This window comes from Mirounga leonina, unplaced genomic scaffold, assembly GCF_011800145.1.
Source record: "Mirounga leonina isolate KUSES-001 unplaced genomic scaffold, KU_Mleo_1.0 Mir_204, whole genome shotgun sequence".
Taxonomy (NCBI): Eukaryota; Metazoa; Chordata; class Mammalia; order Carnivora; family Phocidae; genus Mirounga; species Mirounga leonina.
Genome location: NW_023270513.1, coordinates 1,152,427 through 1,174,651, shown reverse-complemented (window position 1 = coordinate 1,174,651; position 22,225 = coordinate 1,152,427). Strand labels below are relative to the sequence as shown.

At 50.1% G+C, this 22,225-nt stretch overlaps 1 protein-coding gene across 1 annotated transcript in view; it reads left to right on the top strand.

Annotated features, from left to right (window-relative positions):
• The window catches only part of LOC118025890, an 88,990-nt gene extending 79,777 nt beyond the window's left edge, over positions 1–9,213 (top strand). The window contains exons 4-5 of the mRNA XM_035028615.1: positions 319–470; positions 9,157–9,213. Of these exons, the coding sequence (XP_034884506.1) occupies positions 319–470; positions 9,157–9,213 (209 nt within the window). The remainder of the gene's footprint in view (positions 1–318; positions 471–9,156) is intronic.
• Positions 9,214–22,225: the final 13,012 nt, after the last annotated feature.

Below are 22,225 nucleotides of genomic sequence, written 5' to 3'. Positions count from 1 at the left end.
GCTGGTCCTGACCAGATCGGAAGTGAAGGCTGAAAGGGCAGTGAGGCACAGGTGGGGGCTCCTACCTTCGCATTTCCTCTCTTGAGCCTGGCAGCGCTCACGTGAAGCCCTTAACTATTTAGTTAGGAAGGTGGGCAGAAAGCCCGGGGAAGCCAGGGGCCTGTTGACCCTGGAGGACTGAATCAGGAGGAAATTATTTGAGAGGTAATCAATACGTTCAATTGCAGTTCATTAACATCTAATGAGTCCTTCAACTGCTCAGCCTCCACTGGGGCCTAGCCAACATTGTCACCTCTCCCTGCCCTCCCTATGCCCCAGTGTCATTTATTCTCCCAGGCGCTGAGTTCAGGCGTGAAGCAGCTGTGCGGGACTGGGGAGGTGGTTCGAGCGAGCAGCCGCCAGCCACGGACAGAATGCTGCCACTGGAAGGGCCCTCAGGTCCCTTCTTGTGCAACCCCTTCAGGATAAAGGTGACAAAACTGCAGCCCAGCCCTCCTTCTTCGAAACAGAAGAAACAGAATTGGCAATGGGCGCCACGACCCCTTAACTTGGGGCTCTTTTCGCACTGTTTTGACAGCAGAACATCCAAGCTCGTCGTACCCCAGCCCTGCCACATCCTGGCTGTGCCCCTTTACTTCTTAGAACTTCGGTGTGCCTGGGTGGCTCAGTCGTTAAGCGGCTGCCTTCGGCTCAGGTCATGATCCCAGGGTCCTGGGATCGAGCCCCACATCGGGCTCCCTGCTCCGCAGGAAGCCTGCTTCTCCCTCTCCCACTCCCCCTGCTTGTGTTCCCTCTCTCGCTGCCTCTCTCTCTGTCAAATAAATAAATAAAATCTTTAAAAAAAAAAAAAGAACTTCGGCTTCGCTCTCTCTCAGATGGAGGCGGTAACACCCATTCTGCCTCCGGGACCGTGGTGTGGTTTAAGCAAGATGGCAGATGTGAAAAGCACTTGGTAAAGCACAAAGCATTTACCAAGGGCCCGCTTTTGTGCCAGGCGCTGGGCTCCGTGCTGGGGGCCGGGCTACGGATCAGACAGCCCCTGACCCCTGAGGGAGACCGATGTGCAGAGGGAGGTGTGTTTTGGTACAGCAAAGCCTCTTTGCAGGCCAGGGAGGAGCGGGAGGGGAAGTCTTTATGCAGGGGGTGAGTTTATGGGAGGCAGAGGATGTAAATTGGGTTTTCAGTGGGGGAATGACAGAGTCATATTTTTTTTAAAGATTCCATTTATGTATTTGAGAGAGAGAGAGCGAGAGCAAGAGAGAGAGAGAGCCCGAGCAGGGTGATGGGCAGAGGGAGAAGCAGACTCCCAGCTGAGCGGGGCTTGATCTCGGGACTCTGGGATCACGACCTGAGCCAAAGGCAGAGGCTTCACCGACTGAGCCACCCAGGCGTCCCGACAGAGTCATATCTTTGAAACACTTTCATAGTACTTGCTACATGTTAGAGCCTGCTCTCAGCAACTTACAAATATTAACTCATTTAGTCCTTACAAGCTGTTGAAAGTTCCTAGGGAAACTGAAGCCCAGGGAGGTAAAGCGAATCACTCAGATAGCTAAGCTCGTAAGTAGCAGAATTAGTATCTACACTCAGGTATAGCTCACAGTCTTGTTTTTTTTTTTTTTTTTAAGATTTATTTATTTGACAGAGAGAGAGACAGCGAGAGCAGGAACACAAGCAGGGGGAGTGGGAGAGGGAGAAGCAGGCTTCCCGCGGAGCAGGGAGCCCAATGCGGGGCTCGATCCCAGGACCCTGGGATCATGACCTGAGCCGAAGGCAGCCGCTTAACGACTGAGCCACCCAGGCACCCTGGTCTTGTATTTTTTAATTAAGTTTTTAATTTTAATTCCAGTATAGTCACCATACAGTGTTATATTACTTGCAGGTGTACAATATAGTGATTCAGTAATTCTATACATTACTCAGTGTTCGTCATGGTGAGTGTGCTCTTAATCCCCTTCACTTACGGCACCCATTCCCCACCTCCCACCTCTCCTCCAGTAACCATCAGTTTGTTCTCTCTCGTTAACAAGTCTGTTTCTTGGTATGTACATCTTTCTCTCTCTTATTTTTTCCCTTTGCTCATTTGTTTTGTTTCTTAAATTCCACATATGAGTGAAATCACATGCTTTTATCCTTCTCTGACTGACTTATTTTGCTTAGCATTATGTTCTCTAGCTCTATCCATGTCATTGCGAATGGCAAGATGTCATTCTTTTTATGGCTGAGTAATATTCCACTGTATATATATATATATACCACATCTTCTTTATCCATTCATCTACTGATGGATACTTGGGCTGCTTCTGCAATTTGGCTGTGGTAAATAATTCTGCAATACACAGAGGGGTGCATGGATCCGTTTGAATTAATGCTTTTGAATTTGGGGGGTAAATACACAGTAGTATGGGATTCCTGGATCTTAGGGTAGTTCTATTTCTACCTTTTTGAGGAAACTCCATACTGTTTTCCAGAGTGGCTGCACCAGTTTACATTCCCACCAGCAGTGTGAGAGGGTCCCTTTTTCTTCACATTCTCGCCAACACTTGTTGCTTCTTGAGTTTTTTATTTTAGCCATTCTGACAGGTGTGAAGTGATACCTTGTTGTGGTTTTGATTTGCATTTCCCTGATGATGAGTGATGCTGAGCATCTTTTCGTGTGTCTGTTGGCCATCTATGTCTTCTTTGGAAAAATGTCTCTTCAGGTTTTCTGCCCATTTCTTAACTGGATTATTTGGGTTTTGGGTGTTGAGTTGTAGAAATTCTTTGTATATTTTGGATACCAACCCTTCATCAGACATGTCATTTTCAAATATCTTCTCCATTCCATAGGTTGCCTTTTAGTCTTGCTGATTGATTCATTCTCTGTACAGAAGCTTTTTGTTTTGATGAAGTGCCAATAGTTTATTTTTGCTTTTATTTCCCTTGCCTCAGGAGACATATCTAGAAAGATGTTGCTAGCTGATGTCAGAGAAATTACTGCCTGTGCTCTCTTCAAGGATTTTTAAGGTTTCAGGTCTCACATTTAGGTCCTTAATCCATTTTGAATTTATTTTTTGTGTATGGTGTAAGAACGTGGTCCAATTTCAGTCTTTTGCATGTTGCTGTCCAGTTTTCCCAACATCATCTGTTGAAGAGACTTTTTCCCATTGTATATTCTTTCCTGCTTTGTCCAAGATCAATTAACCATGTGATTATGGGTTCGTTTCTGGGATTTCTATTCTGTTCCATTGATCTATGTGTCTATTTTTGTGCCAGTATCATACTGTCCTGATCACTACAGATTTGTAACATAACTTGAAGTCTGGAATTGTGATGCCGCCAGCTTTGCTCTTCTTTTTCAAGATTGCGTTGGCTATTCAGGGTCTTTTGTAATTCCATATAAATTGTAGGATTGTTTGTTCTAGCTCTGTGAAAAATGCTGGTGTTATTTTCAAAGGGATTGCATTAAATGTGTAGATTGCTTTGGGGACTATAGACATTTTAACAATATTTGTTCTTTTAATCCATGAGCATGGAATATCTTTCCATTTCTTTGTGCCATCTTCAATTTCTTTCATTAGTGTTTTATAGTTTTCAGGGAAGAGGTGTTTGACCTCTTCGGTTAGATTTATTCCCAGGTGTCTTACTGTTTTTGGTGCAATTGTAAATGGGATTGATTCTTCAATTTATCTTTCTGCTGCTTCAATACTGGTGCATAGAAATGCAACAGGTTTCTGTACCTTGATTTCATAATCTGCAACTTTACTGAAATTGTATATCAGTTGTACCGCTTTTTTTGGTGGAGTCTGTCAGGTTTTCTATACATGGTATCATGTCATCTGCAAAGAGTGAGTCTGACTTCTTTCTTAGCAATATGAATGCCTTTTATTTCTTTTTGTTGTCTAATTGCTGTGACTAAGACTTTCATACTGTATTGAATAAAAGTGGGTGAGAATGGACATCCCTGTCTTGTTCCTGAACTTAGGAGGAAAGCTCAGTTTTTCTCCATTAAGGATGATGTTATCTGTGGTTTTTTCATAGATGGCCTTCATTACGTTGAGGTGTGTTCCCTCTAGACCAACTTTGTTGAGGGTTTTTTTTTTTTTAATCACAAATGGATGTTGTACTTTGTCAAATGTCTTTTCTGCATCTATCGAAAAGATCATATGGTTTTTATTCTTTCTCTTATTGACGTGAGGTATCGCGTTGATTGATTTGCAAATATTGAACCACCTTCGGATCCTGAGAATGAATCCCACTTGATCGTGGTGAGTGATTTTTTTTTTCATGTATTGTTGGATTCGATTTGCTAGTATTTTGTGGAGGATTTTTGCATCTATGTTCATCAGAGATATTGGCCTGTTGTTCTCTTTTTTGGTGGTATCTTTATCTGGTTTTGCTATCATGGTAATGCTGACCTCATAGAATGACTTTTGAAGTTTTCCTTCCTCTTCTATTTTTTGGAAGAGTTTGAGAAGAATAGGTATTAACTCTTCTTTTAGTGTTTGGTAGAATTCGGCTGTGAAGCCCGTCTGGTCCTGGACTTAGAAACAGCTCCCATCCCTAGTCACTGTGCTACACGGCCTCCCTTCCAGTCTGACTGGGGACTGTGACAGCGGGGGTGTGCACAATAGTTGGTGTGCACAGACCTGCAGGGAGGGAGCACAGCAAGGAGTTGGGGGCAAGAGGCCAAGTTAGAGATATTGAGGACCTGACCTTGGGCAGTGGCAGAGGAGAAAGAGGTGACTGATTGGCAGTTTGGAGGCAGGAATGGACTTGGTGATGTTTTCACTTGAGCTGCTGATGCGATAACCTTTCTCTGCAGACACACGTAGATGAAGCTGTATTAGTCCAAGGCCATATTTAGAGTTAACCTTCACTCTAGCTTTTGAGTCCAGTGAATCTGTGGCAATTATTATTTTTATCTTTCTGGATCCTTTTCCTCCCTCTTTGCATGATAGATCCAGCCTGCTTGGCCACAGCAGTGAGCACGTGACCCAAGCCAGTCGATCGGAGTCCTTCTCTGAGACCCTCTTAATCAGCGGTTGGGAGGAACTCCGTTTCCTCCTTGGTAGTGAAGCCATAAGGATGCAAGCACTGCTTCTGCCTTCCCTTGGCATGGTCCTGCGCCACCTGTGTCTAGGGCCAGGCCTCCTGCCCCACCTAGGGGTCCAAGCCCTTGCAGAAACCTGGGCATCCTCCTTCAGGCCACCCTCTCCCTCACCCACATACAATTTGTCACCAAGTCCCTCAGATTCTATCTCCTTAATGTTTATTGAACCCACTGCCCCTTATTTCTTTCCCCTTTGCCTCACAGGAGTGCAGAACCTAGTCATCTGTCTTGGAGGGCTCTGATCAACTTCTAACTTCTCTCCCTTCTTCTAACTCCCTCTAATACGTCCTGTCCTCTGTTCAGTGGCTCAAGGTCTCTGATAAGTCACATAGATCTGATCATAGGCAACATCTGGAATCCAGCATGTTAGACTTCTCACATCCCAGGCCTTTGACATATTCGACTTCTTCCATCCCTGACTGAAACATGTCTGTCTCTTGAACTCCTCTGACTGGCAGGCCAGGAGTTTTCCTCAGGGCTCCCACCTGTGTGATATTCACTGATAATGTTTGGTTTATTCCTTCCCAGTCTTGTTTGTTTGCTTGTTTGTTTAAGGTAATTAAGGTTGTATTGTGCTACAGTTTTGTGTTCCTCGTTCTCACTTCACGATCTTTCATTGGTCTCTCTTCACACCATCAGAAATGCTCTGTAAACCATAATGTTGAATGTTTGCCTGACCATCTGGATATCCCGGGTATCCTATGCCTTTAGGACCTAAGCATCTCCAAGTTCTCCAGGCTTGTACAATCACTCTGAGAAGCAAAATAGCCCTAGTCTGAGAGCCCATCTGGGTGTGGAGAGGGAGCCTAGAGCCCCCTCTGAGTTCACAGTTCTTGTTTTTTTTAAGTTTTTATTTAAATTCCAGTTAGTTAACAGAGTGTAATATTAGTTTCAGGTGTGCAACATAGTGATTCAACATTTCGATACTACACCGAGTGCTCATTACGACAAGTGTGCTCCTTAATCCCCATCATTGATTCTACCCATTCCCCACCCACCTCCCCTCTGGTGACCCTCAGTTTGATCTCTATAGTTAAGAGTCTGTTTCTTGGTTTGCACCTCTCTCTCTTTTTCCATTGGTCTTTTTTTTTTATAAAGATTTTTATTTATTTATTTGACAGAGAGAGACACAGAGAGAGAGGGAACACAAGCAGGGGGAGTGGGAGAGGGAGAAGCAGGCTTCCCGCGGAGCGGGGAGCCTGATATGGGGCTTGATCCCAGGACCCTGGGATCATGACCTGAGCCGAAGGCAGACGCTTAACAACTGAGCCACCCAGGTGCCCCTTTTTGTTTTGTTTTTTTTTAAGATTTATTTATTTATTTTAAGATTTTATTTATTTGTTTCAGAGAGGAAGAGAGAGAGAGAGCAAGCATGAGTGGGGAGAGGAGGAAGAGGGAGAAGCAGACTCCCCACTGAGCAGAGAGCCTTATGTGGGGCTCCATCCCAGGGCGCTGGGATCATGAACTGAGCCAAAGGCGGATGCTTAACCCACTGAGCCATCCAGGCACTCCAAGATTTATTTATTTATTTTAGAAAGAGAGAAAGAGAGAGAGAGAGAGCGTGCACACACCTGAGTGAGCTCCTGGGGGGAGGGGAAGAGAGTCTTAAGTAGACTCTGCACTCCCGACACAGGGCTCAATCCCACGACCCTGAGATCACAATCTGAGCCAAAATCAAAAGCTAGTCACTTAACCGACTGCACCACCCAGGCGGCCCTTGTCTGTGTGTTTTGTTTCTTAAATTCCACATATGAGTGAAAGCATATAGTATTTATCTTTCTCTGACTGACTTATTTCACTTAACCTAATACTCTCTAGCTCCATCCATGTTGTAGCAAATGGCAAGATTTCATCCTTTTTGTGGCTGCATAATATTCCAGTGCATGCACGCGTGCGTGCATGTGTGCGTGTGTATCTCATCTCTTCTTTATCCATTCATCCATCGATGGACATTTGGGCTGCTTCCGTATCTTGGCTATTGTAAATAATGCTGCTATAAATAGAGGAATGCATGTATCCCTTTGAATTAGTGTTGTTGTATTCTTTGGGTAAATACCTGATAATTCATTTGCTGGATCACAGGGCAGTTCTATTTTTCACTACTGGAGGAACCTCCATACTGTTTTCCAGAGTGGCTACACGAGGTTGCATTCCCACCAACAGGGAAGGGTAGAAGGGTTCCTTTTCTCCACATCCTCGCCAACACCTGTTGTTTCTTGTGTTTCTGAGTTGACAAGTCTAGTGTCCCGGGGATTCTGTCCTTTGGCTTATCCTTTGTCACCTGCAGCCCTTGCCCGCTGCTTTGGGATTCTCCCTGTCCCCTGTGGCACCCTCATCCCCACTTCTTCCTCTGTGCTGCTGTAGCTGATTCCGTACCCGTAGGCCCACATGTGGACAATAGCCTCTGTCTCAATTTTCCAACATACAGCTGAGGCCAGCATGTTTTAGCTTACCAACGTCTTCGGCGCCGGCTACACAACACAGAGTACCTCCTCCCACACGTCAGCTAATTGCAACCACCTTCAAGACTTGCCATATTCATGTTCCACCTATCCCAAGTATTTAATGTGGGCCTTCCTATCAATAGACCCAGTCATCTTTCTAAACTTGAGCTTCATCCTCAGCAAGAATTAAGCTTCTTTCTCCTCTGTGTACCACCTAAAATCCTCTCGTGTACAGAACTTGTCTTGGGGTAACACCGGCATGGGAAATTACAATCGGTAGGCGCCTTGTTGCTCTGAGAGTCTCTGCCCTTTCCCAGGGCTCACTGCTGGCGGTCAGGGTCTTTAATCCAGACTGCCGCCGCGTTGCTGGGACCCTATCCTCCTCAAACCCAAGACTCTTTTCTTCCGTCCTTTCTATTCCCATGCCAGGGCTGTCATCGACCCCCGCCCCACCTGCCCCCATGCTGTCTCAAAGCCCGGCCGAAGGAAGCTGAAAATCATTTACCATCACAAGAGATTCTGTGGAGATGCGGCCCAGCCCACAAAGAAGCCAGCCTTTTACATTATTAAACAGAATTCCTACCAGCGCCGCTCACAGCATCTGCATATGGAGTCAGGGCCTCCCCAAGACAATGAATAGGTACTTGAGGTACATCTGCATGACCAAGGAGCCTGCCTGCCTGCGGTCCTGGGCAGAACAAAGGCACTGTCTGCCCCCAGGACAAATTTCAGCGGCTCCCTTTAGAGACCCGGGCAACACCCCACCGGCAATTAAAGAAGAAAAAAAAAAAAAGAAATAGTGGTTTTGCCTCTTTGCCTCCAGCCTTTGAGGATTCAGAAATGGTAAGGTCCGGTCTCGGAGGCCACCGTCCTGCGGTTTGAACACTTTCCCCATTCAATCCAGTTATTCGCTTTTAAAAATAACATCCAGGGCTGGGACATTTGGGGCATAAATGTTTGCTCCCATCTCCAGTGATGTCTTCAGGAGAAACACCTGGAAGTGGGATTTCCGGGTTCACACAATGTGTGCACTTTTACAAAGGCTCTCGTATCTCTTCCGAGGCCGGAGTGATTTGCGGCTGTCATCCCCACACCCCTCTCCGCGGTGTGCGCTGCGGCTGTTCTCACCAAACCCTCCGCCGCATCAACTGTTACCATTTGTAATCCCTGCTAATTTGATAGGCCAAATATGGTATCTCATTGTTGCTTTAATTTGCGTTTCTTTGCGTTGCAGTGGGGTCGAACATCTTTTCATATGTTTATTGGCCATTATTTTGTGAATTGCCTGTTCATCGGGGGGCCTTGTTTTCTTCATCTCCTGTCTCTTCCAAAGCCCAGGGCTAGCCGTGAATTAAACACACCAGACATTATTTTTAATTAATCTTCCTTAAACACAGCTCTGATCAGGTTACTCCCCTACTTGCAAAACCTCTGATGGCTCATTACTGCCTATAGGATGAAGTCCAAATTCTTTAGCCTGGCCTTCATCAAGGCTGGTCCCAGTCTGGCTCCAGCCTATCCCACCTCCCATCCCTGGCCCTCATGCCCCCGCTCCGCCTCAGCCACCGTGGACCACCTGATGTCTCCCCCCCCCCCCCCCCCCCCCCCCCCACCGCCCAGGCAGCCTCAGAGTCACGGCTCAAATGTCGCTTTCGGTGCCCGTTGGATTCCTACTAGCCGCAGGTCAAATGGCTTCCCCCATCCTTTCTGCTCCTATAGAGGGCACTTGGTACAGATTGCTGGTCTAGCCCAGGTTTGCAAGTCTAGCTCTTCCGCTCCCCCTGTGGACCGTGAGCTCTTGGGGAGGGTGCAGGCAGGGATCACATCTCTTTCTTCTCGGGGTTTCTGAACCTGAAGGGTAGGCTGGGGGAAAGTGTAGCCACCATGTAGCGACACCTCTCGCAGGCCAGGCACTGTGGAAAATGTGTCCCGCTGACGCGCACGCGTGATGGAAGAAACAAACTGTTTTAACACAAGTGACTGTAGTCACTTCTGGCATTCAAAGGGATGAAGCAAAATTCACATAGGGCATGTGAAGGGGGATACATTTCAATACCGCCGCCGTCCTCTCTAGGGCAAAGAGAAAGGGTGAGAGAGAAAGGCGATGGTCCAGTGTTAAGCAGCGCACAGTAATGAGTTGGGGGTGTACAAAGGCACGCTGGGAGCTGTGCTGGAACGGGAGCTGAAGAAAGTCAATTTGCTCAGTACAGTGAAGTGAGAAGGAAGGAATATAGATAGATATACTATATATAATATATAGTATATATATATAATATATACATCATATTTATATGTAATATATAATACATATTTGTATATAATATATAATAATATTTTTAAATGAAAATGTAATAATATATGTTATTGTATATTATATATATAAATTATAATATATATATATATATATATATATATATATTTTTTTTTTAGTTTCCAGAGGGTAGTAAAGGATGGGGAGTGGAGAGTGGGCCTAGCAGGGAACTTTGTAAAAAGCAGTGTCTAAAACTCATTTTATTTATTTATTTTTTATCTAAAGATTTTATTTATTTATTTGACACAGAGAGAGAGAACACAAGCAGGGGGAGCGGCAGGCAGAGGGAGAGGGAGAAGCACTCCCCGCTGAGCAGGGAGCCCCATGTGGGACTCGATCCCAGGCCCCTGGGATCATGACCTGAGCCGAAGGCAGACGCTTAACTGACTGAGCCACCCAGGTGTCCCCTAAAACTCATTTTACTGTTGCTTGTGATTCCATGACCTCAGCCTCTCCATAGTCTCCAGGCTTTGGTCAAGTCTGCCCTCCCCCCACCCCCCCGCCACACACACACCTGGTGGCTGGAGACAGAACCTGTGGGGCAGTGGCACAGTGGGGCCATCCGTAGATGAACCTCTTCAGGGCGAGAGACTCAGAGCCGGAGGGCTCTAGGAGAGCCCGCCTATCTGCCAGGGTCCCACTGGGATGGATGTACTTTTCCCCCCATTAACTGACAAGGACCTTCATTTGAATCTCAAAGGAAGATTACCTAGGTTGAGAGAGGGATACCCACACCTAACTTCTAGTGCCCCCCAACAGCCCCATGTGGTAGGCATTCTTAACATCTTACAGATGCCGACTTCAAGGTCCGGGAGGTGGGTGAAGTCATTGGCTGGTGCTCAGGCAGCCAGGAAGCAGCAGCCTGGGGTACCTGATGCCATAGCTGGTGCTGGTTTTCCTGTGCCTTGGCACTGGGACCTACCGCAGCGCCTGGCACAGAATCCATATACGATATATGCTTGCTGTAATTTACCTCAGTCTGTTATAACCAGCATTTTCCCAAGCATCGATTGTGTTCCTGGGTGTGAACTAGGGGTAGAGGGGTTCAGTGGTAGAGCATTGAGGGTGCAGATGGCGGAGGCTACAGAAGCTATAAGGCGTGCTTCCTGTCCTCTCTAACTTGATTATTTAACAGGCAATACTGAATATGTAAATAGCAAATGAACAACCCCAGGCAGTGATAAGAATAACTGCTAACATTTATTGAGTGTTTATTATAAACTGGGTGCTGTTCCAAGTGTTTCTTATGGATTATCCCCTGTAATCCTTATTACGACCCCACGAGAGAGGAACTGGGTCACAAAGAAGGCAAAAAAACTTGCCTAAGCTCACACAGTCAATAAGTAGCTAAGCCAGAATTCAAATCCAGACAGCCTAACTGTAGTTCCACACTCCCAACCTCTAAACTCTGTGCTCTGTCGCCTCCCTAAGCATCCTAGCTGGGTGCAGTTACATGTTAAAGGTTAAAAGGTCACAGGAAGTTGGAGCCAACTGAGGTGGCCATGGAGGGCTTGGCCAGCTTGGTGGGACTTCAACTGGGCCTTGAAGACTAGGGAGGCTTGGGACACAAGGGGCAGGCAGGGTACCCCGAGCAGGGGATAGGTGTGAGGAGAGACTGGGTATTGCAAGACTGAAGTCAATGAGGAGTACCCAGTCACAGACATATTTTGTGTGGCCCAGTAAAACAATTTACTAAAAAAAAAAAAAAAAAATCTGAATGATTTGCTAACATTGAAAAACCTAGCTATCTCACCTTCAAGTCTGGGATTTCTGGCTTCACTCAGCACATTGCTCAGGATCTACCAACATTGGGCCCTCATTCCCACATGGGCACAAATAGCAGGAGTGGGAGAGTGTTGCTCCCTGTAAACAGGGCATGTCCTTAGATGCCTGGGGGGCTCAGTTGGTTACGTGTCTGCCTTCCGCTCAGGTCGTGATCCCAGGGTCTTGGGATTGAGTCCCTGCATCGCATCGCATTGGGCTCCCGGCTCAGTGGGGAGCCTGCTTCTCCCTCTGCACTCCGCCCTCCTACTCTCTCTCTCTCTTTCTCTTGCAAAAATAAATAAAATCTTAAAAAAATAACAAACAGGGCATGTCCTCTCCAGTTCTCCACACGCCCCACCACTCCTGATTGTATGGCCAACTCAGCCGACTTGACTCACTTCCCTTTCCTACTCAGCCCATAGGAGCAAGCGAGATCAAGACTGTTGGGGGACAGAGAGGAGCCCTGGTACTCAATAAAAGTCAAGTGCCTGGAGAGGCAGGTTCCCCTCAGGAACCATGGGTTCGAGGTTAGAAAGGTCAGTCGGAGTCAGTTGAGCAGGATTGTGTCTCCCATGCTGAAGAATTTGAGACTTTACCACCCGTCACTGGCAACACCGAGAAGGAGCAAGGCCACTGGGGGGGGGGGGGGGGAGCTGTTAGCATAGCCTAGTCAGAGGTGGAGGGAAATCCTAGGGAATAGGAGACATTACCAGTGAAGACTCACCAGCCTGTGGACTGAAATCAACCGATTGGCTGGAGGATTCGAGAGGGGAAAGCAAGGACAGGAAGGATTCGGGATGACCGAAGCTTCTTAGACTGAGAGTGGTGCCACAAGCAGAAACTGGAGGAGATGGCTGGCAGAGAGGACATGGGGGATGAGCTGAGTTTAGTTTAGATGTGTTGAGTTTAAGGTGCTAGAGGGAATTCCAGATGAAGATGTTCAGCAGATAGTTGAGGGTGTGGGACTGGAGCTTGGCAAAGAGGGTGGAACTGGAGAAAAATTTGAAAAAGCCCCTTTTATAGGGGCACTGTGAAGCCAAGGGAGTAGAGTGTGTTATAAGGCAGGAACAGTGTGCCAAAGCCAGAACCTCATTGTGGGGGCCAAGGGGCTGTGATAAGTCAGTGAACAGAGAGGAGGAGGAAACAGAGAAGGCAGTGTGTGTTGGCGGGGCGGGGCGGGGGGGGGGGGGGAGTATAGCCAGAGCAACCAGAAAAGAATCAAAACAATGGGCTTCATGGAAGCCAAGGGAGGAGTTTTGAGAAGGAGCCTGTTGTGTCCACTGGGGCCAGAGGCCCAGAAGATGTGGATGGAGAAGTTGCCAATGGACCGGATGATTTCAGAAGTACAGCCTCACCCAGCCTCATGGAAGGGAGATGATCCCTTTCCATCTCCTCAACACTCTTAAAAACCAGCAGTCCTCCGTGGGTTGCGGGGGGAGGGTCAGGACTTCTGGGAGATGTGCTCTAAAGGCTTGGATGGCAGAAGGCCTTGGTCTCTGCAGGGCAACGGGTGGTGCCTGGCTCCAGGGCCCTCTCTCAAAGCAGGTGAGAGGGAGAGCTGAGGGGTTCTGGGAACAGCCTCTGCCGGCCAAAGCCCAGTGGTTCTCTGGCCTGGCTACATAGGAGAATCACCTGGGGAGCTTTTCCAAACTAGGAATGTCCAGGCCCCACCCCAGGCCAATTAAGTCAGATGCTTGGGAATGCTGGGTGTGGGGCCTGGACATTCCTAGTTTGGAAAAGCTTTCCAGTTGATTCTAATGTGCAGCCAGAGTTGAGAACCGGTGATCCAAGTGGTCACTAGAATAACGTTTGGCCCCGTGCTCCCGCAACTGGCAGTGGCGTAGGCAGAGGGCAGTCAGCCTTCTGCGTGCCACACCCTCTCCCTACAATAGGCCTGGAGGGGGTCCCATCCCCATCTCCCGTCACTGATTCTACAGTAGTCCCCTCTTCTCCTCGGGGGATATGGTCCAAGACCCCCTGTGGATACCCGAAACTGTGCAGAGTACCAAACCCTATATACACTGTGCTTTTTTCCTGTACATACATACCTATGATACAGTTTAATTTCTAAGTTAGGCACCATAAGAGATTGACAACAATAACTACTAATAAAATAGAACAACTATAACCATATGCTGTAATAAAAGTTATGAGACTGTGGGTTCTCGTTCTCTTCCTCTCAAAATGTCTTACTGTACTGGACTCACTCTTCTTCTTGTGAAGACGTAAGATGATAAAATGCCTGCGCCGTGGGATACAGAGTGAGGGGAATGACGTAAGCACCATGACGTCAAGTTAGGTTCCTACTGACCCCCTGATGCTACATCAGAAGGAGGATCATCTGCTTCTGGACCATGGGTGACCACAGGGAACCGAAACCGTCGAAAGCGAGACCGTGGCTGGGGGGTATTACCTCACTTACAGTACTGTCTCTATTCCCCAGTTCCACACACCTATTTGAACCCATATGTCCCCGAAGGAGCATGTGAATCTGGAGAATGCGTTTTGCTCCTCAGTGGATTCACATACCCTTCCGACCTCAGGGTTGCCATCGGCACTGGGGTTTAGAGTCCTCTTAACACAGTTTCCCAGAGCACGTCAGTTCCACTCCTGTAGGAGTTGCCTGAGGTTCAGCCCATTCCGAGTCCCGAGTAGGGTGCTGCTGCCAGATATTTGATTGATTGGGAAATAGTTCGGACATGCAGACAAGATGCAAGGAGAGAATACGTAATAAACGCCTGTGTACCTATCACCCAGCTTTGTCAAATTGTAGCATTAGTGCACATTTGTTTCACCTCTTGCTTTAGGAATAAAGCAACCCAGACAGAGGGGCGCCTGGGTGGCTCAGTCGTTAAGCGTCTGCCTTCCACTCAGGTCATGATCCCGGGGTCCTGGGATCCAGTCCCGCATTGGGCTCCCTGCTCAGTAGGGAGTCTGCTTCTCTCTCTCTCTCTCTGCCTCTCCTCTGGCTTGTCCCCTGCCCTGCTTCTCAAATAAATAAATAACATCTTAAAAAAAAAAAAAAAAACAAAAACCCAGACAGAGATCAGGGCACTTATGTACTCCTCTCTGGTCCCAGGCCCCTTCTTCCCACCCTTCCCAGAGGAAAGCACCCTCCTGAACCGAGTGTGCCTCATTCCCATGCATGCTTTTACTACATATTTGTTATCAGCTCCATTATGGAGAGGAGGAGAGAAGGCTCAGGAGAGTGAGGGCAATGTGCCCGAGTCATCCAAATCGACAGTAGGTAGTAGAGCCAGAAGCCCCAGGATAAGGTACCAGGCAGTCACCTCCCAGCATGCTGGCCCTGCAGTGCCCCCATCGGGGTACCTCCCACCCCATCATTCTGTCAACACCTCCTTTATAGGCAGGGCCGGGCCAGACCAGGCCCAGCACAGCCCGGGACCAAGCAGAAATTGTGGCCTTCTCCTCACATCTCCCGGTTTCTGTCATGCTAACAGGCCAGGCTCCCCTAGACCCCTGCCAACCCTTCCTCTGTTTCCTTTCTGAGCCACCGCTCAGCCCAGCTCTGCCCCCACCCCCCAACCCCCCACCCCCGCCAAGCCCCAAGCAAAGGGCCTGTCTGTGCAGCCGATTTCCACACTAGGCCACTGGGGGCTGGAGGGAGGCAGGCAGGGGGCCTACAGTTCTGTTCTGTGGGTCCTCCTGGCTTAATTAGCATGCTGCCTGGAGGGCAGGCCAGAAGTGGTGGGCAGGCGCCGAGACACTCCCCCTGGGCCCCAAACCATCGCCGGCTTCCCCCTCCTCCTCCCCTCTCCTTGCCAGCAACAGAGAAGGCCTGTGTATGCGGTTGGAAGGAAGGTGGTGGCCCAACACCTCCACCTCCGTGCTGAGGGATCGGGTGGGGAGAGACCTGCAGCCCATGCATAAACACAGGGAGATAATTGCTCCCCTTACATGTGAAGGAAGGGGAGGGGCAGGGAGGAAATGGCTATTCACTAGGTACCTACCTATGTGCTGCCACGGGTCTCCACAGCCACCCCATGGGGGAGAGGGAAAGGTGTCTTCAGCGCAGAGGGGAAACTGAGGCTGGGAGAGGTGGAGACAGGGGGCCCAGGCACACAGCTACCAAGAGGGAGAAGGAATTTGAACCCAGGTCCACCTGTCTCCAAGTGCCTTTTCAAGACCCCGGCCTGACTCCACAAACCTCCCCCTTCCCTGCAGGCCCCTTCCTCCAAGAAGTCGTCCTGTTTAGTGGAGGATTGGCTGGTTCAGATGGGTGGGCAGAGGTGGAGGAGAGTGGTTGGGGCAATAAGCGTAATCTAGTGTCCGCTCCGGAGCTCCCCATCTCAAAAGGACCAGCTCCCACTCAGGAGACTTCAGGCTGAAAGCCCCCCACCCCTACCCTGGGGCCTGCTCCATCCAGGGACTCTCACCTTCGGGTGCTTCCTACCACCTGATTCCATCTGGGCCCCCAGGGACCCTGTGGCCCGAGGCTACAGGTCTCAGAGCCAGCCCAGGGTGCCTGAAAGCGTGGATAATAATGAAAGCCAGAATACAGCCGGCCTTTTTAGGGAACTTGGTCTGTTCCAGGCACTAGGTGAAGAACTTGGCACACATTTGCTGTTTGATCCTTATGACAACACCATGTAGATGCTATTATTTCCCCACAGGAAGAGCAAGGAACCAAAACACACAGAAGCAAAGGAACTCGGTCTAGGTCTATCAGGCAGCTGGGTTCCAAAAGCCGTGCTCTGAGGGTCCCTGGAGGACAGGGCTGGGTGGTAGTAACCCCAGGAACGGGATTAAGGGACAAGGGATGGTCACGGGATAGAACATCACAAGTCTCTTGGCTCCAGAAGGAAGGCCCCCTTTGCGATGGGGCCCCTGCTCTGACCTTGTGGGGTCTACGAATTCACCCCTTCCAGAAATGCTGCCAAACCACTCCCTTGGAGCTGGTGGTATTTGGAACCATCTGCAGCAGGTCCTTCTCAAGCAGCTGAGGCCGTGGGGCTGAGAGGCAGCCCAAGCCTCCGCGCCCTACCCGAAATGGACAGAGCCTAGGGGAGGCCCAGTAGGTTGGAAGTTCTGCGGGGGGGGCCCTAGCTTGCAGGCTCCACCCCTGAACCTTCGCTCCATATCTGGGCCCAAGGCCTCCAGGCTCTTAGAGAAAAATTGCTAAAATCAAATTGCAATTAACAGAGGCAATTATCCGCCTATTAGAAAACATCCCCTGAGCCAAGGCTATGCCGTGAGCTGCCTGAGCTGCCTGGGCCCGACTGAGCAGCTGGGCCCCAGGGGAGACCCCAGAGCAGGGCAGCAGCCAGGGGTCAGGGGGAGGCAGGCAGCAGCTGAAGACAGGGATGGGGGTGGGGGTGGGAGACAGGTAGGGGGGTGCCGTGAAAGGCCCTAAGGGGAGTCAGTAGAAGCTGGGATCTGCCCTGGTCCCAGGAGAGGAAAGCCCAGGTCTGCATAGTGTGTGGCCACAGCAGGCCCCTCCTTTCCATTAGGCCTTCCTGGAGGGCAGACCTGGGGCAGTCTGTGTGTGTGTGTGTAAGAACAAAGGAAAGAAAAATCATGCAATGACCCTCCAGGGAGCAATGATAACATTTTTACTTGAAAATTACCAGAGAACAGATTGTCTTATGCAAATTATATGCAAATAACACTCCGGTTGTTCCTCTCTGAGCACTACCCAGAGTTCTTCCAGCTTTTTCCTTGACTGAGTTTGATGGGGGGAGGCTGGGGGGGGGGCAGTGCTCATCAAAATCTGGGTTGAGGGGGAATCCTGCCTGGAACTGAGTTGGAGAAGGTGCTCTCTTAGCTTTCTGTCCGGTCCACTGTCTGTCCACTCTGAGCCTTCCTGCATTTGTATAAACCCTACAGAAACCTCACTGCCTCCCGGCTGGACTGCATCTAGAAGCCAAATCCAGTGGGGGCTTCTGTGCTGCTCAGGATGGTCTGTGTCACTGGGACCTTCCATTCGAAGAAGATACTTGAGGTGGGCTGGGTGGAATAGGAAGAAGAGCACTAGACCAAGAATTAAGAAACCAGCTGAGGGCCCTCACATCTCTCTCTCCAGCTCACACCTTACCGCTGGGCTCCAGATGCGATTGTTCTAGAACTGGATGACCTGCCACTCAACACGCTCCATGGTTGTTCCTTGTTTCTGTTTCACGACCTGGCAACCTCATCCATCCAGCCGACCAAGCCGGAGCCTGAGACTCGTCCTTGACCCCCACCCATCATCCCCTGCACTGAATCCTTCCTGTCTAATCTATCACCTGCGAGTCTTGGGACATTTGTCCTCTCATCTCTGTCCCTCAGGCCACAGCTGTAGTTTATCACCTCTTCCCTGACCTAGTCCAGAAGTCTTCTGTCTGGTCTCCTGCCTCCAAGTCAGCCTCTCAGATCTGCCCTCCACCCCACCATCATAGGGCCTGACCAAGCTGAACACTCTCAGCGGTGTCCCAGGCCCAGCAAATCCAATCCAGGCCCGCTGGGCTCACCCTTCAAGACACAGACTGCAGGTTCACCTCCCACACCATCGCCCATGTCCTCTGTGCTCCCTGACATGCTGTCTCCCACCATCCACCAAACATCCATATTGTGCCAGGCCTTCCCAGCCTTCACGAGCTGTTCCTCCCCTAAAGCGTCTTCCCCCTTTCCCTTCCTCACCCCAGTGAAACAGTATTTATTCTTCATGAAATGCCTTGTCTGGGAGATATTCACTGCTTGCCAGAGTCCCCCCGCCACACGCTTCGCACACGCACACAAAACCCTCCCAGCTGTCATTGCATTTTTCCCTCCTCAGTTCTCCCTCAGCATTTGCCCATAACAGAAATTAATTCATATTTGTATCCCCAGCACCAAATAAGTGATGAATGAATTAATGAATGAATGGGGAAATATGAATGGGTGAGTTGCCAGGTGAATGGCGCCTGGGTTCGATTCCTGGCTCTGCTGTAGGCGACTCATTTCTCTGAACCTCAGGCTCCTTGGCTGTAAATTGGGATAGTGATACCTGCCTCCTCATGAGGATTCACCAAGACAAGCCACGGAAAGTCACCGAGCGCAGCTCCTGGGATCCTGTAGATGTTCAAAAAACCCCAGGTGAATCCTCACCTATCTAAAGTGAGAGTTGGCTTCGAGAATGTGGGTCCTCATAACCAGCATGGCCCACTGGCCACAGCCTCTATGGTCCTTGCTCTGGGGTTGACTCAGCCCTGGATCCAGCCTCCATTCCTAAGGGCTCTCTGGAGGCCCCCCTGCCAAGCTGGTCACAGGTACAGGCACGTCTCCTAAAGGAAGGCCTGTCACACCTCCTTGGACCTCACTGGCCCTCAGAGGAGGCTTGCTTGAGGCTTCTGCCCCACATGTAGCCCCAGGTCCTGTGAGTAGAGAAGCAAGTCAAAGGGGGAAGTGGCAGGGGTGGACAGGATGACCTTAGGAAGTGGCCATAGGGTCCCTGGTGGCTGAGATGGAACCAGGTGGGAGGAAGCACCCTAGGGTGAGAGTCTCTGGATGGAGCAGGCCCCAGGGTGGGGGTGAGGCTGGGAGCGGGGAGGCTTTGGGGGCTATCTTGGTAGGTCCCCTATGCCCACCCCAGTATTCACTTCAGGGCTCCATGAAAGGCAGAATACAGCTTATGACCACCAGAATGGAGAGTGCAGATGTAGAAGACATTCAGAGAAGCCAGAAGGCAGGGGAAGGTGTAATTTAGGTCGAGGAAATAGCATGAGTAAAGTTGGGCATGTAATTGATGGGGCGCTATATTATTCCTTTGCCCTAATAAAAACTGTGGTTTGCATCATTATATTTCAAATACTAAAGTTTATAGTTTTTCAATAGGTAATATATTCACACAGGGCAACAATTTAAAGGTAGAGGGGCAGATAGGTTAACACATACAGCAAATACACACATATATTCTTCCCCTCCTTTCTTTTACATAAATGGTATCATATTATAGCTACTATTCCGCATGTTGCTGTTCTACCATATATTACATCTTGGCGAGAGCTTCGAGGCAGTACGTAGAGTGCTGCCTCCTTCTTTTTCATGCACACGGTGTTTTCTTGTCCAAGAGTTAATGAAGCTCTCACTGATGGGCATTTAGATTATTTCCAATCATTTGCGATTACAAACAATGCTGTGATAAATAATCGGTGCATATGTCATTCCTCGTGTGTGCGTGCCTAACGGTAGGATAAATTCCTAGAAGTAGAATCTGTGGGTTGAATTTGTCGGCGACGGTTTGGGAGCGGAGGAATGACATGCTCAGGACTGTGCTTGGAAAGATCCCTCTGGTGGTAGCTTAGAGAAGGCACTGGCGGGGTAAGACAGGAGAAGGGTTGTCCCTGCTTCCATCTGTTGACTCAGGGAGTATTTATCTGGTGCATCTGGGCACTTTGCTGGTGATTAAGCAGACCAGACCCTGCTCGCAAGCAGCTGACAGTTGAGTGGAGAAGTTGGGAGGCAAGAGATGCCAGCAGCCTGGACTAGGGCAATGGCAGTGAGGAGGGATTGGGGGGGGTGCTTTAAAGAAAGCCACAATAGGGCACTGGACCAGGAGTCAAACAGATATAGTCAGCGCTGGGCTTTGGAGAAACCACCCTGGCAGTCAGCAAGAGAGAGGTAAGCTGCCAAGTGGAAAGCAGGGGAGGGGCAGCAGAGTGCAGTGAGTCCATCTGTGTGTGTGTGTGTGCGTGTGTGTGTGTTCTGGAAACAGACTGCCTGCGTTGGAATCCCAGCTCTGCCCTCTAGTAGGTATAAGCCCTTGGCCAAGGGACTTCACTGCTGTGGGCTTCAGTCTCTCCCGTCTGTAAAATGGAGCCAATAATAGTACAGCTTCCAGGGGGTTGCTGGTGGGAGGATTAAGTGAGGCAAATGGATGTAAATGTTGAGCACAGAACCTGGCATCACTCAAGCTTTCAGTAGCAGATAGGTAGCGTTGCGTGTTTTGATGCCAGGCGTAGTGGCGGTGAAAGGCACGGAACAGGAAAGATAAGAGAGGGCGTTAGGAGTTGAGATGGGCAGGGCATTAGTGTTTCCGTGACTGAGTGCATGTGAGGTTGAGGAAGGGACAGTGAGGACCCTGTCCCAGTTAGGCAGCTGGCAGGGATTCTGAGCAAGAGTCCCAGAGAAGGGGAGAACCGGAGGGCTCTGGCAATCACCCCCGGTGCCCAGCGCTTACCTGGAGCTTGGGACCTGGGCCAATGAGAGTTCTTCTCTGGGAAGCGGAGGGAAAAGAGTCTCTGGGAAGGTGAACCCCAGCCCGTCTGCCGGACGCCCTGCCAGACTAGGCGAGACAGCACCCTGCTCTGCGCTCCCGCGCTTTTCGGCACGTGCCTCGGAAAGCCTGAGAGTCCTTGTTGCTAAGGCTGCTGGGTGTTGGGGCACAGCTGAGCAGCTCCAACCTGTCCCCCTCCTTCCCTGCACTTGGTCTCCCCTCCAGTAGCCCAGGTTGGCCGCCCTATGGCGGGAGAGGTGGAGAAGCGCTATCAGAACATGTCTGCCCTGACCATACAGGACTCACAGGGACCCAGTTGGCTCCTGGCCGCCTACTCTGGGGATCCTAGGGCACTATGGGCAAGGGATGGGAACACACATTTCAAAGTAAGCTAGTCTGAGCACCGGGTTGGAAGACTTAGCGCTCAAGGAGGTAGCAGAAGACAATGGCGGGTGGGGAGCCTCGGGGAGAACGGAGAGTCCCTGAAGGACTATAAGGAGAGAGGTGGGGTAGGGGGGTGGAATCAAAGGAGACAGGGGCCTGGAGAATTCATCCCACAGGCTTGGAGGCCCCTGGATGACATTTCTGAGAACGCTGAAGGGCCCTGCAGCTCCGTGCTCCCCTCTCGCTCCTTTCCCACTGGGTGTCCCTACTCCTTCTGCCCGCCACCTGTTTGCTAAGGGCCACCTGCGGTGCTGCTGGGCCTGCAGCCTTGTCCCGGGGGTGCTCACAGGTCCTTGGGATCCTGAGTCAGCTGAGGAGGTTAGAGGAACCCTAGAATCAGCACCAACGTTCCATGGAGCCTCTCCTGGTTCTCAGTGGCCCCCGGTGACATGTGGCACAGTCCCACTGTTCTACGGAACGCCTTGCACCTCTGGTTGGGCTCAGGAAGGAAATGAGCTCCCCCCCTCCTCCCCAAATGAGGTCCTTGAAGCCAGCAGCGTTGTCACCAACATGCCATCTAGAGCGGCGCCCCCCTTTCCTCTAGGCAGTCTCAGGGCCCTTTCGGAACCAACTGCCTGAGGAGCTTGGCTGGGGCCTCCTACCCACACAGCAGCCACTCCCCTTCCAACTCCTCCTTGGGTTTCTAGGTCAAGAAGCACTTAGCGGAGCAAAGTCTCCAGAGCTTGTAGCACTTGCAAAGGCGAGTCCTGTGTGCTTCTTTCTGCTGACAGAATGCAGGGCTGGTGAGTGCTGGGGTAGGACTGGAGGCAGGGGTAGGAGACATCTTAGCCCGTAGTTCCGCTGAGGTCTTTCTTCCTTTCCGGGCTGCTTGGGAAATCCCAGAGGGGCACACAAGAGGGTGGAGTGTGGATGAGGGTCTCCTAACTCTCCAAGCGGCCTCAGTCCTAAGAGCCGTCCAGCCCCCCTCATCCACCCACCAGCCCAAGTTTCCATTTCGACTCTGAGCCTCCTCTGCT